The sequence below is a fragment of the Cordyceps fumosorosea genome (genome assembly GCF_001636725.1).
Source record: "Cordyceps fumosorosea ARSEF 2679 chromosome Unknown scaffold_1, whole genome shotgun sequence".
Classification (NCBI taxonomy): domain Eukaryota; kingdom Fungi; phylum Ascomycota; class Sordariomycetes; order Hypocreales; family Cordycipitaceae; genus Cordyceps; species Cordyceps fumosorosea.
In genome coordinates, this window is record NW_017387301.1 from 2,139,358 (window position 1) to 2,153,660 (window position 14,303).

The 14,303-nt window shown below is 54.2% G+C and overlaps 6 protein-coding genes across 6 annotated transcripts; 1 reads left to right on the forward strand and 5 right to left on the reverse strand.

Annotated features, from left to right (window-relative positions):
- Positions 1–2,327: 2,327 nt before the first annotated feature.
- ISF_00689 (THUMP domain containing protein) lies at positions 2,328–3,683 on the reverse strand (the record flags this gene model as incomplete). The annotated part of the gene is made up of 5 exons (XM_018844296.1): positions 2,328–2,462; positions 2,572–2,712; positions 2,789–3,295; positions 3,377–3,544; positions 3,615–3,683. The coding sequence occupies 5 exons, from the start codon at positions 3,681–3,683 to the stop codon at positions 2,328–2,330; spliced, it is 1,020 nt and encodes a 339-aa protein (XP_018708746.1).
- A 284-nt stretch (positions 3,684–3,967) lies between these two features.
- Positions 3,968–5,900, reverse strand: ISF_00690 (pyruvate decarboxylase; the record flags this gene model as incomplete). Its single annotated transcript, XM_018844297.1, has 4 exons — positions 3,968–4,268; positions 4,319–4,845; positions 4,902–5,608; positions 5,714–5,900. The coding sequence occupies 4 exons, from the start codon at positions 5,898–5,900 to the stop codon at positions 3,968–3,970; spliced, it is 1,722 nt and encodes a 573-aa protein (XP_018708747.1).
- Positions 5,901–6,453: 553 nt separating this feature from the next.
- On the reverse strand, positions 6,454–7,131 carry ISF_00691 (augmenter of liver regeneration; the record flags this gene model as incomplete). The annotated part of the gene is made up of 2 exons (XM_018844298.1): positions 6,454–6,952; positions 7,028–7,131. 2 exons carry the CDS (start codon positions 7,129–7,131, stop codon positions 6,454–6,456), a joined length of 603 nt encoding a protein of 200 aa, XP_018708748.1.
- Positions 7,132–7,668: 537 nt separating this feature from the next.
- On the forward strand, positions 7,669–8,691 carry ISF_00692 (Tetrapyrrole biosynthesis, uroporphyrinogen III synthase; the record flags this gene model as incomplete). Its single annotated transcript, XM_018844299.1, has 1 exon — positions 7,669–8,691. One exon carries the CDS (start codon positions 7,669–7,671, stop codon positions 8,689–8,691), a length of 1,023 nt encoding a protein of 340 aa, XP_018708749.1.
- A 264-nt stretch (positions 8,692–8,955) lies between these two features.
- ISF_00693 (TLDc) lies at positions 8,956–9,892 on the reverse strand (the record flags this gene model as incomplete). Its single annotated transcript, XM_018844300.1, has 2 exons — positions 8,956–9,393; positions 9,488–9,892. The coding sequence occupies 2 exons, from the start codon at positions 9,890–9,892 to the stop codon at positions 8,956–8,958; spliced, it is 843 nt and encodes a 280-aa protein (XP_018708750.1).
- A 763-nt stretch (positions 9,893–10,655) lies between these two features.
- ISF_00694 (mitogen activated protein kinase) lies at positions 10,656–11,925 on the reverse strand (the record flags this gene model as incomplete). The annotated part of the gene is made up of 4 exons (XM_018844301.1): positions 10,656–11,032; positions 11,086–11,467; positions 11,545–11,740; positions 11,810–11,925. The coding sequence occupies 4 exons, from the start codon at positions 11,923–11,925 to the stop codon at positions 10,656–10,658; spliced, it is 1,071 nt and encodes a 356-aa protein (XP_018708751.1).
- Between the last annotated feature and the right edge of the window lie 2,378 nt (positions 11,926–14,303).

The window sequence follows — 14,303 nt, forward strand, 5'->3', positions numbered from 1 at the left end:
CGTGGCCGTTGAGGCTGATGTTGGTTTCCAAGCGAGTGTTGCCTTGATGGGGAAGGAGTCGGATTTGCGGTGAGTGCTCTTGGCAGGAAGCCGTTTCTGTGTTTCTGCGTAATGTCCTACAGTATAGGTGGAGAGTCAAGATATAATGTATAATTTGGACTTTGAAGACGGCCCCAGAGGGAGAGAGGGAGAGGGAAGCATGGATGACCAAAGTGATGGCGCTATAAGCTGGCTGGGACTGGCTGGAAACCAAGCGACGGGAGGAATGGCTGTCTACAGTTGGCGATGCCGGGTCGACTGGCATACTACTGTGGATTTGTTTCTTTGACGTGGCAAATAAACGAACCGAGATTATGCTGGTTCAGTTGCGAGAGCCGTGCAGAAACCCGGACTACCTATCGAAGCGACGGGCGGCCCGTCTGTGACTAGTTAGTTGACCAAGAAGGCTTGGGGGGAGGAGAGGCTGAGTTGAAGGGCCGGCAAGTAGCGAAGACAGAGACAAAGCTAGCATCGCGGAATTGATCATCTGCGCCAAAGAGATAGAAAGCACAGGGGAACGGGATGTATCCGAGGAGGGGAGGGTGTCCAGTTGTCCAGTGTTGGTAATATCAGACGACGGACGGTGTGGTAGTTGTTTTGTTACTACTAGGTACCTAGTTAGCGCATGGGCTGGGTTGCAGGAAGGAGGAGGCGGTCCCCAGTGCGGAACAAGGCCATCATCACTCATTCGTCCGTATGTATGTAGGTGTTGTCTCGCTACTAACTTAGTTACCTACATAGGTAGGGCCAGTCCGTGCCGAAGAAGGCGGTGCTGTTTAATCTGCCACTGTCGCTAGACTCGGCCGACAAGCGAATGGATCCATCCATCATTTCCAGACAATATGCGGGCGGACGAGAGACAAGTCGATGACCGGGGGGGGGGTTCTACGGGGCGGGGGAATGTCATTGAGTCACCAAGCTCGCAAGATGCTTAACTACCTGTACCAGTACGAGTAACCAACTATGTATAGTTACAAAGCAGTCAATGCAAACCATCCGTATTCCATGGCCTGTTGACTGAGCGGTGTGAATTGAATCCCGATAAACTCAGACTCGCAGCAGCACGCAGGCATGCGCTCTGTCTCACAACATCACGACATGGCTCGGCTCGCTCGAGGCCGATCTTGCCCGCCTTCTCACGTACTACAAGGCTTGAAGACGCGGGCACACGAAGAGCTAGACCGAAGATACAATGGCAATGTTAAGGCTTGAGACAAGAAGGGATCCTGTGATTGTTGTTGTGACAGGCTACACAGATCAGGAAATGCCGTGGTGTGTATTCCATCATTCTTGAGATGCCGATGTAGCGGAAGACAAAGAAATGATGATGCGGCTCGGACGGACACAAACAAAGACAGAAATACAAAAGGACAGAAGGCCAAGGCCAAGGGCAAGAACGGGAGAAGAAGAAAAGAAGCGCAGCGATGTATATTTTTGGGGTCCGAGTTCCGCCTTGGGTTCGACCAAGCGAGCTGAAGCCGCTGTCATTGGTTGCCGTAAGCGAGAGCTGGAAGCCATGGGTTCCGCTGTCCACAACTGTAGTGGGACCAAGCTGACAATCCCCACAGGCTGGAGGCGTTGGCAACTTGTCAAGTGAAGAAATTAGGGTTCATCCAGAAGTTTTTTTTATTTTCCTTTTTCTTAATAAAAAATAACTTTCGGCAACATCCATAGTTCATGTCTTCCTTCCGCGGCGATGCGGCGGCGCTGGTGGCGGGGAGACTTGAAACGTCCGTCATGCCGTTGACGCCACGATTATCCTATCAACCGTTGACACCCCATCAACCTTTGAAGCAACCACCCTGGTCTGTCTGCTGCTGTCAATTTGGCATTCACCCCTTGGCACCGTCTAATATTGATACGACATGTCGCAGAATCACAGTCAGACACGGATATCCATGAAGGTGTTTCCATTGACGCTGTTCTCATTGGCTACCTAGTATTTGAGACGCCCGCCAACTCCTACTTACTGGAGGTACCAAGGGCGCCCGTCGCGGAAAAAGGCCGGGCCATAATTCCGCTCTGTTGCTAGATAACGACGTTGGGTCGTCGAAGAAACCCAGAGCATGCATCTATGTTGGCTGATGGGGTCCAAGACCACATTGCATCCTGCCAAGGTGGGCCTGAAGCAAAGGAAAACGAGAACAAGCTGGCATCCCGTACATACATGGTACAAAATCAAATGATGAATCTCGTCGAGCGGGCGCGCCTGATGCAGCACAAACAAGTCACTACCACACACACACACACTTACACACCATCTTCTCACGCCTCACCGTCTTCGGCTTTCACGAGTCGTTTGTCGCCGCCGTCGTCGTCGCGCCGCTCTTTTGCTTCGGAACCATTCCGTACAGTGAGTTCATGTTATATCGCTTGAGCTCCTCCCACTGCGGTCCGTCCACGACGGAAACGCTGCAAAATAGCTGTAAAACGTCCGATTGCATTAGCAAAAGCGAAGAGAGACGAGACAAAAGAGCCTATCCGACCTCGTACAGGGCGTCAGAGCGGCAGAGCTGTCGAACATGTACATACCTGAAAAATCTCCACCAAGATAACCTTGTCTGCATTCGATAGGTTGACCTTGTGCTTTGTATCAACTAGACCGGCAATCTTCTTAATCACCTCATCCGACTTGAACGTGTTGTGGTTGCGGATATTGTGTCTGATGGCGTACTACAAACAACAATACCATGTTAGCACAGCACAGGCACGCCCCCACCATCCCCCAAAAAACAGAGTCCTTCCTTACCGTAAAGGGCTCTCCAGCACTGTTCGTAGTCTTTGCTGGTGCTTGCGTCACCTCTTCCCTCTCTGCCGGCGTGGTCGTCCCCTCCTCCTGCGCCTCGCCCGCGCCACTCGCAGGCACGAGCTCAAAGTACGGCGTCAGCACCCGCCGCGCCACCCTCTCGATGCCCTTGTCCGTCGCCTTGTCCGTGCTTAGGACGGGCGTGAGGCGGTTGATGTACTTGCACCTGCGCGCCCGCGGATCCGGACACTTCCTCGCGTCCTCGCACATCTGCCGGACCAGCACGTCCGGCTCGACGGGTCTGGCCGTCTTCATGAAGAAGACGCACTCGATGCCCGCGTTGATGGGCCGGAAGACGTCCGTCTTCTTGGCGGTTCGGTCACGGGGCGCCTTCATGGCAGCCAACTCCTTTTCAATTGACGCTTCAATGTCCAGATCTTCATCGCCCTCCGCCCCAGCGTTCTCGTGCTCATCCGCTGGCTTTGCGATGCCGTACATGCTCTCGCCGTACTGGACTGAGGGTTAGTCGTTACTCTGAACCATGGATTACCACGCTCATGGCATCATGTGAGTCCGCAGGAGCAACCATACCTCGTGACAGAGCTCATTGAACTCTCTAAACGCTCTCGTATTCATGCCTCTGGCGTATGTGACCCAGATGCCCTCGTCACCAACATCCAGCGAGCTGCCCATCTCGATCCGACCAGCCATCTTTGACTTTTGCTGTGGCGTCTTCCACTTTCCCGCGGTGCTCCCCTGCTGCAGTAAGACATTGTCAGCCAGATATAGAGGAGCCAAGCAAGGTCGGCCCAGCCCAGGTGATGCTCACCTTGCTCTTTTTGTGAGCTGGAGCCGCGCCCGAGGGGCCTTCCTTTCGTTTATTCTGATTCTCGCTCATGGTAAATGCGATATTCGAATATGATTCTAATGCAGAGAGTGCTGATACAAAAGGGGTTGTTACTGGCGCATTCGATGAGAAAAGTTGAAATTGGTGATTTTTTTCGTTGGCGCGCTGTTTGGTGTGGATCCGCCAGTTTTGACCCGTGTCGGCAGTGTAAGTTCCCTCACCTTCAAGAATTACGAACTCAATTTGTTTCATGTGCAGTTTTTTTGTTATATCTTTTAATTCACACGAAATTCATTTGATAGCCAATATGCTCATTGAATATCTCCCGGTCGGCTTTAGCTCTGTTCCGCATTGGTCTTTGCGCTTGCTTCTGCCGTTGTAACCAGGGCAGATGGCGCGTCCTCCTTGGGCATCATCACTTCCACGAAATTAAGGCAATCAGCTGCGTTGAATTTCGAATCAGTCAAGAGCTTGTCAAGTTCCGACTTTGATTTGACGACGTGTTTCGCGCAGCTTTTTGAGCCGCCCATGACATCGACCAGAGCGGTATAGTCCCATCCGTTGATGTCATTGTATTCTGCGTCCATGCCGTGGATATATCTCTCAATGGTGTAACCATCGTTGTTCAAAAGAAAACTGTGATCTGGTTAGAGGAATGGACACATTCAAGAGAAATGTGCACTGACATGATGGGCTTGAGCCCATGTCGGATCATGGTACTGAGCTCTTGAGCCGTGAGTTGGAATGATCCATCTCCGACAAAAAGAATCGTACGGCGCTTGGCTCGCATATCTTTCGCGGCCAGGCAGGCACCCTGAGCAGCACCAACAGACCAGCCGATACTGCCCCAGAGAACCTGACTGAGAGCTGTGACCCCGGCTGGAAACTTGGAGCTCCAAATGCCAAAGTTGGCAGTGCCCGTCTCAGTCACAACAATATCACCTTTGCAAAAGAATTCACCCATACGCGGCCAGAACCAAGCTTGAGAAATTGTGGGTGTTCCATCATCGTTTTTAGTGACTTCGTTTTTAACGGCAGGCACCTGAGTCACGGCGAGTTGGCTGACGTCCAGGTTGTCGACGAGCCTGCGAAGCACTCCCTTCATTCGAGCACCAGGATATGTCGAGTAGTGAATGATGCAGTGATCGCTGTGCAAGTCGATGACATTGAGCTTGGAGGTGCGAAATGAGAAGCCTGCAGTGTTGAAATCACTCTGAACAAATGTTAGGCAAAGCAAAAATATACTAAACATCATCAGATGGTATGTACCTGCAGTGTGCCGATGGACAGAATCAAGTCGGAAGACTCAACAGCCTGTTTGACACTGTATGGCTGGGATCCCTCTCCCGCATACACGCCACCGTAATTGGGATGGTCTTCGTTAATGGCACTCTTACCCATCGGCGTGACGAATACTGGCAACTTGGTTTTGGCAAGTAGTTTGTGAACTTCGGCTAGCACACGATGACGGACTGCGCACGCATCAATCAGGATGATAGGAGCCTTGGCCGACCTGAGATTCTTCAAAATGACATTCACAATGTACGCCTCCTGCTCCGGATCGTTTCTCGGCTCAGATAGGTCAATGGGCGTCTCGAGGCGCTGGCCCTCGATCTTGGCAGTGACCATGTCGCTGGGCAGCATGATGTACACGGGCCGGGACTGCACGAAGCACTCGCGTAGCGCGTGGTCGACCAAGACGGCAATTTCCTGTGGATCGTTGAGCTTGGAGACGTTGCAGGAGACGCTGGCGCTCATGCTGGCAAAGACGTTGTAGTCGCCGTTGCCGAGGGTGTGATGGAGCAGCATGCCCTGCTTCTGAGAGCGGGTGGACGGACAGCCGACAATGTGCACGACGGGGATATGCTCGGAATACGCTCCGGCAAGGCCGTTGATAGCGGAGAGCTCGCCGACGCCAAATGTGGTGACGACGGCGCCGACGGTGTTGATGCGGGCATAGCCATCAGCAGCGTAGGCTGAAGGAGTTGAGTCAGCCAAGATCAGTGGCGATGGGCCAGTAGATGGTGGACCGGTAGATGACGGCTCCGTAGACAGTGTATAGATAGATACTAATTACTTACCTGCATTCAGCTCGTTCACACTTCCGACCCATTTCAAGCCTGCCTTTGGGAGGTAGTCGAGGGCCACCAGGTTATAGTCGCCCGGAACGCCGTGGACGGAGCGGACACCGACTTGATGCAGACGGCGAAATAGATACTCGGCGACGTCGACGGGCGCTTTGAGGTTTTTCACGCGGATGTCGGCCATATTGAGGTTCAATTCGCTGTTATCTGCCTTGCTCGAGGTAAGAGGTATAAGTGGAGCGAATCGGATGATGTATGACGTCGGCGGTAGAAGAGTGTTTTGTTGTTGGTCGAATGTTTGTGCAGAGAAGACTTGACAATTGTCTTTGAGGAGGATGTTAAGTGTAAGAGTCAAAAAACGTTCACTTGCGCTCCTGATAAGCAACAACTTTAATGTTGCTTCAGCTCCGAAGTCCGAGAATGGTGATGCAACCAACCAGGCTTGCAACTGGCGAGGCCCCACCGAAGACGGTTCGATCGGAAGCTACTGTCAGTCGACTCTTTCTAGAGGACGTTGGTTGCCTCAAAAATAATATAGAGCTTTGAATATTGCTGGTACACTGACCAGCGTATTGATATTGAGTGAAGAGATATCCTGCCCTTTTCCTAGCCGTAGCTCTATTATGTCGCGAGCCAGTCCAGCCCAGCCCAGCCCAGCCCTTGAACGCCGTCTATCCAGAAACCAAGCTCCAAATACAGGGTAATATATACAAATCACAACACAACCGCCCCTCTCCTCAATCGCATCGCCCGTCCTTAGGCCCCGTCTTCCACCTCTCCAGCCACTTTGAGCAGTCAAACTCCTTCTTGCCCAGCTTCCTGTTGACCTCATTGTGCGCGCCGCACAGCCAAATGCCAAACTCGTCCCTGCTGGCTACCCGTGGCACGCGCGCCGCCGCGTACGCCTGAAAGTCCTCAGCACACACCCAGCACGGGTAAAGCTTGGCGAAGAGATCCACGAAGCGTAGTAGGTCTGCCTGCTGCGTCCGCGACGGTGTCTCCGGGTACGTCGCCGCGATGCTGTGCAGCAGCGTCCACGAGCTGCGGCCTAGTACCTCTACGTCGGGCGGGCAGTCGGCGCGCGGGTCGGATTCTGTTGATGCTATTGCTGTTGTTGTTCTCGTCGTCGTCGGCGGCGGCGCTGTTGCGGCGGTCGCGGTCGTGTCGCCCTTGACCTTTTGCCTGGCTTGAGCGGCCCACGCGGAAAACGCAGCGCCAGATGTACATGATCGGCACCTGGGAGAGAGAGAGAGAGGAAAAATCAGTCAAGACAATTCCGGAAATTACCATTGACTCCGGCAGTCTACTCACGGCTTGCCGTCCTTGTCTAGGACCACGCCTTTGGGGTACGGTGCGGCATGCGCGGCAAGCACTGGCGCCGCCCCAGCCGTGTCCTCTCTCGCTTGCTCCGCCATTTTAGTCCCTGACAATTGAAAATTGTACGTGAGACGCGCAGAGAACTTTCGCCGACAAATCACGCCCCGTAGGTGTGTGTGTGTGCTTGTGTATGCTGAATCTTGCGCTTGGCTTCGGGTCTGGTGCCTGGTGCAGATTTATAATACCACCGCGGCGACGATCTGGCCCCACCAACTTTCCCAGCCCGGACACTTCTTCAACAGGCTATTAAGACACTGGAGATTCATGGGGACGAGTAATTGAGTTAAAATATATGCACAGGCGCTCACTGTGTTCACCAGTCCTGCATTTTTCACCCAAAAAAATTCAAACCTGCACGAAAAGATACTACCGGCTTCACTAAATCGTTCCTCGTTACCTGACCCACACCAGCTCGCCTATATCGCAAATTCAACGCCAGACCATCATGACGACATTTGCGTCTCTCACCATTCTACAACAAGACATCAATCAGCGTTTCTCTTTTGCAAAACTGGAAGAAAACTTCTCACTCACTTCATCGAACTAGTTAAATTATAAACTTACCAACCGCGGCTATGGATCGCCCACCAGCCGCCTCATCACGCCCCCCAGCCGCCTCCTCATCACGCCCTGCCGCTGTACCCGTACTCCTCCTCAAGACGCCCTCCACCCCCAGCGACTCCTACCACGAGACGCTCTCCGCCGCTCTCCTCCATGGCGACCGCCCCCTGGCCCCGGAATTCGTTCCCGTCATGCGCCACCGCTTCGACGACTCCGGCCTCTCCTTCCTGCGCACCCTCCTCCTCGAGCGCCGAATCAGCCACGCCTCCGCTTCTGCCTCCTACGGCGGCCTCATTTTCACCTCACAGCGCGCCGTCGAGGCCTTTATCCACGTCGTCGACGGCGAGCGCGCCGCGCAGGGCCCGTCGTGGCCGCACCTCGACGGAGTGCCGGTCTACAGCGTTGGGCCCGCGACTACGCGCGCCCTAGCGGCCGTGCCGGGCGGGCCGCTGCAGGTCTCGGGCGGTCACACCGGTCACGGCGAGGCGCTCGCGCGCTTCATCCTCCAAGACTATGCCGCACGGTTCCAAAACGACGGAGACGGCGACGGGCAGCAGCTCCAACCACCGGCGCTGCTGTTTCTGGTCGGCGAGCAGCGCCGGGACATCATCCCGCGCACACTCACGGATCCGTCCCTGCCGCCGCACCGCCGTGTACCCGTGACGGAGCGCGTCGTCTACGGCACCGGCGTCATGGAAACGTTCCCCGACGACTTTGCCCAAGCACTGCACCTCTCTGCCACCACCACCACCACCAACCCCGGCACACCGCTGTTGTCGTCACGCTGGGTCGTCGTCTTCTCGCCCACTGGCTGCGATAGCATGCTGCGCGGCCTGGGTTTGCTCGACCAGGACACGGGAAAGGCCATCCCAGGCCGTCGCGACGGGCAGACCTTCATCGCCACCATCGGCCCGACGACGCGCGACTTCTTAATCGAAACATTTGGCTTCCACCCGGACGTCTGCGCAGCGACACCTAGCCCGGAGGGCTTGATGGAGGGCATAGCGGAATTCGAAGCACGGCAAGCGTCACAATGAAGCGACCAAATAAAACGTAAATTTTGCGTATATTTTGAGTGTCTTTTTGTTGGTTCACAAACCAGAGTGAAGATGTTTTTCTCGCGCCAAGCTAAACCAAATATCACAACATGTAAAGCCGCGCACCCCCCTTCTTCCAAACTGCCACATGCCAAGGTATATCGTCGTAATAGTTTCCTTTTTCTTCCAGACAAAATCAACGCCAACAACACCGAATAAATGTTCCAGTCCAATCATGCTTCCCCTCCCACATAACCTCCTCACCTACGCTCCAAGGACCCAGAGCTCTACGCCGACGACGCTAAACTTGTGCCCGGCATCGCTCAGCGGCTCATTCCCAAACGTCTCGCACGTCGCGCTGTGCCCGACGTCCAGCGCGTCGTCCAGCCAGAGCCCGTAGTGCCCGCCACCCGACCCGACGCTCAGGTACCCCACCTCGCAGTGCATGTAGAAGTCGTTCAGACCGCTGTACGGGAACGCTTTGAAGCGGATCGACTCGGTCGAGCCTGGCGTCGACGCGCCGCCGCTGGTACCACCCGCTAGCGTCGTGCTGCGCGTCGTCAGGTGCGTGGTGTCAGACGACGGCGGCGGCGGTAGCAGCGACAGCGACGCCATCGTCGACGCCCGCCATAGGAAGCACTCGCCGTTGCCAAAATACGACGGTGAAGGGTGCGGATGTTCAGAGAGGTACGCGCCGAACGTCTGCTCTTTCAGTCCCGTCGTTAGCACATTCACAAACGAGAGAAAAAAACAGAAGAGAAAGAGAGAGAAAGAGAGAGAGAGAGAGAAAACGCACCCCGCCTTCTTGGTCCTGCACGACCAAGACAAAGCCCACTCTCCGGCCCTCGTACGCCCTGCACTTCGCATACAGCGTGCTCAGGCTTGCCCCGTCACGCTCCAGCCCGTATGCGAGTCGCCAGTCCTCGACGATGCGCAGCCTCTCCGGCACCATGTTGCGGATTTCCTCGGCGACCGCGTGGCTGAGCAGCCGCGACTCGGCGGGCGTCCCATCCCGGTACCCGTGCAGCACGACCGGGTCGAGCGGTGGCGGCCGGAACGGGCTGGCCGTCGGCCGCGGCGGGTTGAAGACGTCGTGCACGCCGTCCTTGTGGCGATGGAGGCTGGCGGCCGCGTGCTGGCCGTCCTGGCTCTGGTTGACGTCCGTGTCTTCGCTAGAGAACCGTCGTATTAAGCCAAACATGCTGCACGCAGTGTTCTATGTGTATGTTTATATGTATATGAGGAGGGGTGGTTGTTTTGTATTTCTGTCGTCTTGGATCGCGCGCGCGTGGTCGAGATCAGGTGGGAATGCTGTTGCAATGACGTTGATGCAATGCGTGTACTGTTGCGCAGGAGAATCACTTGTGTCGACCGTGTTAAGCGGGATGGTGGAGGAGATCGCCTGCGACCGTCATCGGTACGTGCACACCAGAATCCGCCAGGGGGAAGTTGACAAGTACTATGTAGAATCAGGCTCCGTTGATCAATCCGTCGAAGCCTGGTATGGACAGTTGTCGCCAAGGTGGGGCTCGCATGGCTTGATCTCGGCGGGGTATTATCCTCTCGATGCACCCATCCAAGACCACGCACAAAAGACGGAACTGGGAACTTGGCTTGAAGATATTATAAAGAGGAAATAATAATGGAGGAACTGACTGCAGAATGAAACTGAAACCAGATGGTCAAAACTATAACATGAAACAAAAAGTAAAAAAAAAGTCCATCATGCCGTTCCTTCATGCTCGCGTGTGGCACTCTGTAAATCAAATTGGTGTATATCCGCTTTCTTGCTTCTTCATCCCGGCAAACCACTAGACACGTGTGTATTGTATTTTCATGCATCGCTTCACAATGGCAAAACCAATTGCACTTCTCCTAGCGACCCAAGGTCCTGCCTGATGGGTCTGGCTGTTCCTTAGCCCCCGGGGTGTTGCATGTGACCATCCTCGACAGTAGCCACACTTTTACCGCATAATTTCTTGGTAGATGAGTGCCTTCAGCTCCTCCTTGCTCAGGCTGTCCTTGTGCTTATCAAAGTCAAAGAATTCCTCGGGAATGGGAGGCGCCGTCGGCTCGTCGTCGGGGTCGTGGTAGGGCTCGAGGTAGGGGTGCTTGAGTGCCTCCTCCACGGTGATGCGCTTCACGGGGTTAAAGGCCAGGAGCTTCTCCAGCAGGTCAAGGGCCAGGTCGGACGTCTTGGGGAATAGCGTGCGGAACGGCACCTTCTTCTTGAAGGGTAGAGAGCGAATATACTCGCGAGCGCGGCGAGACTTGATTCCGTAATAGTCTTCCATGGTGGGTGTACCAAGGACGTCGAGAATCAAAGTCAGCTGGTGGTGATCTGCAGATAGTTAGTTTCTCGAGTAAAGAGTCAGGGTAGAGCAAGAAACGTACAATCCTTGCCCGGGAACAGAGGCTTCCCGCTGAGCATTTCAGCGAGAATGCAGCCGACAGACCAGACATCAATGGCCTTGGTGTACTCCTTGAATGTCAACATGATTTCGGGCGCACGGTACCAGCGAGTGGCAACGTATTCGGTCATGAAGCCAGAATTGTCCTCCTGCGAGGCGGCGGATCTGGCAAGACCGAAATCGCAGACCTTGAGGTCGCAGTTGGCATTGAGGAGGAGGTTGGAAGGCTTGAGGTCTCTGTGAAGGACATTGGCGGAGTGCATGGCCTTCAGCGCGCGCAGGGTCTGGTAGATGAAGTATTGGCAGTGGTCGTCGGAAAGGTCCTGGGTGCGGATAACTCGGTGCATGTCCGTCTCCATGAGCTCCTTGGGGGGGCGTTGTTAGTGGCCGTTGCTGGCAAAGGGGCATTTGTTCAACGGCCGTGGCGCTAGATTGAACTCACTTGGATGAGATAGACTTCATTGAACGAGTCATAGCCTCTGGGCTTCTGGATATCAAGGATGGAGATGATGTTTTCATGGTTAAAGTATCGGAGGAGCTTCATTTCGCGGAGGGTTCGGAGGCAAAACATGGAATGATCGAAGGGTGTAATCTTCTTGATGGCGACTTTTTGGCCGGATGGTTTGTGAATGGCCGAGCTAGACGGAGAGTGATGTCCAGTTAGCAGTGGGAGCGTGGGAGGGAGTAGGACTAGGAGCATGGTTTACCAAACAACGCCATAGGCACCTTCGCCGACAACATCCTGAATATCGTACTGCTCGCTGACGTTGAAAGAGATCTTGCGCGACGCCGAGGCGTTATTGGGAGGGTTTGCGCGGGACATGATGGATGGCGGGGTAGCGCAATCGCTCTTGTGGGCAAGCAGGCCTTGCAAGGTAGGTATGGCTTTTATTCCCGCCTTTTGAAGGATGGAGATTGAGTTTCTTGGTCGACAAGCGATGATAAAGACGAGGAGGGACCTCTTTGCTCTCGCGATTGCCAGAGAAGGAGAAAAAGAAGAAAGGGGGAGAAATCGGCCGCAAGAGGTGCAAGCGCCAGGTCAAGAATTCGCGGAGCGGTTCGTTGACGAGGGAAAGCTGAGCTGTGTTGTTGCTGTGGTCTGCTGTGGAGGGGTTTATTTCACTGAGATGAATGGGCCAAAAGTTCCCCGCTCGGGCCTCGTGTTGCGGTTTCTTGCAGCCCCAAAGTGTCGTATATTCACCACCACCTATCACCCGACACAAACAGAACAGACGTGCTGGTGCGTGCTCGCTCGATTTTGTCTGTGGGCGGATCAGATCGCTTCGTCGGTTGGCTCGCGGATAATGTCCGATCTCGCCCTTTATTTCTTTATCTTGATCTTTGTCCTTTTCCCCTTTCTGCTTTCCGCGCGTGGATTGCCTTGACAGCTGGTCGACCTTGTCAGTCCTTCAGTAGTAGCTCCACCCGCTAACTAGGATCAAATCTGTACCTGTCTCGGGAGGTAGTGGGTTAGCTAGCACACGGCCAGAAAAAAGAAAAGAAAGGGCAAGAAAAAGAGAATGATAGCCGGACATCGAAACGTATTTTGTACGCATATGGATACCCGGGCACTATCCCGGGTACCTCAAGGAATCGCAGTGACTGGCCATGAACATCTGAGTGAGGAGCATCACTAAGTCCAGGCTCAGCGCCGCAACACGACCTGAGTCGCACAGTGGATCTTAAGATGACCGCCAGGCACTGGCCCTACCTAGACAGGGCCGTCCCGCTGTTCAGTGCTTCTACTGGGCCAGCTTGGTACAGAAAAGACACCTCGGCAAGTTCCAGCAACGCTGTTTGGTGGTTGTAGTGGTGGGTGCTGAGCTTGGTCTAGCATTCCACGCCGTCAAACTTTGGGCGGGCGGCCTGACTGAATGCGTCAGCCCACCTGAGCCCAGGCACGCCAAAGCCATGTCTGTTCGAAACGCGGGGGTCCCTGTTTGAGAAGACCCAGCTAGCCCGCGAAGTGCAGCAATGCTTGCATGCACCGGAAGGGACAAGTCAGGTACGCGGCCAGGCACCAGACAGGATGCATAATCCAGTATGACAGTTAGTCATGGATCAGCGGCACGGCATGGCCGCAGAAGGAACAACAGCAAAAAAGGAACAAAGGCAGGCAGAGAGGTGGAATAGCCTGCACCAGGTATGCATGGCACGACGACTCGTCGGGCTGCGCGACTCTCTCGCAGGAGGCCGCAGGAGGCAATAGAGGAAAGAACAAGTCGGGTGTCAAACGTACCAGTTGACCTTGTCGATGTCAATATCGAAACTGGTGTTAATACTGATATTGCAATAAGGTCGCTCACAAGTGCCAAGTCGATAAAGTTGAGTAGCTGAGGCGCAAGAGATGGTGCGCGTACAACATAAGCCGTGCAAGAGTTTACGTTTTGTTCTGGTGCAGAGAAGCTCACACACGGAGAAAGATCAGAGAGAAGCGGCACCCAAGGAATCCTTATTATCACATCACAACTCACCTCGCCCCCACCGCCCTCGTTGGTCACGGCGGCTAGACCCAGCCTATGTACCTCAGTCACAACCTCCTAAAACCCACAGTCAACAAGAGAACCAATAACCAATTGATCGCTCGGTGGAGCTCCTTCAACTCCAATATGCGCCGGGAGGTCCGGGTACGGAATACACAAAGCAGAAAACCACCTTCCTTGCCCATCAAAAGCTACTTACTTTTTTCCGTCCGAACCTTTTATGGCGCGTATGGTGAGACACAGCGCAGATCATCACACGCACGCCTGAAGCTTACACCAGCCGACTACCACGGTACGTCTCTCTTGCGTGCTCTCATCACAGGCGGAAACACAGCATGGAGACAATGCGTGCTTCTCTGGCTTCCTTTGAAACTGACCACCAGCATCCATTATCCATTATCCATTGCCCCAGCCTCCTCTTTCCCCAATCTCGTTCGTTTCCTGCCTCCTTATTCCCAAAGGCGGCAAAGCCTCTCCCGCCCACATCGTGTGTTACAAACGCACGTTTCACAACAACCCGTCTTAGAGCTATGTACCTAAAAAGACACGGGAGGGGGCCCTTTTCTTCTTTCGAAACCAATATTACACTTGCTTATTGTCTGCTCCTACTCATTTACCTGGCGGCCTGCCCTACCTGGTGCCATAGCAAACATATGATAAATACCAAAGAAGATTCAGTCTCGGCGAAAAAAAAAAAAAAAAACATTGGCAATCAATC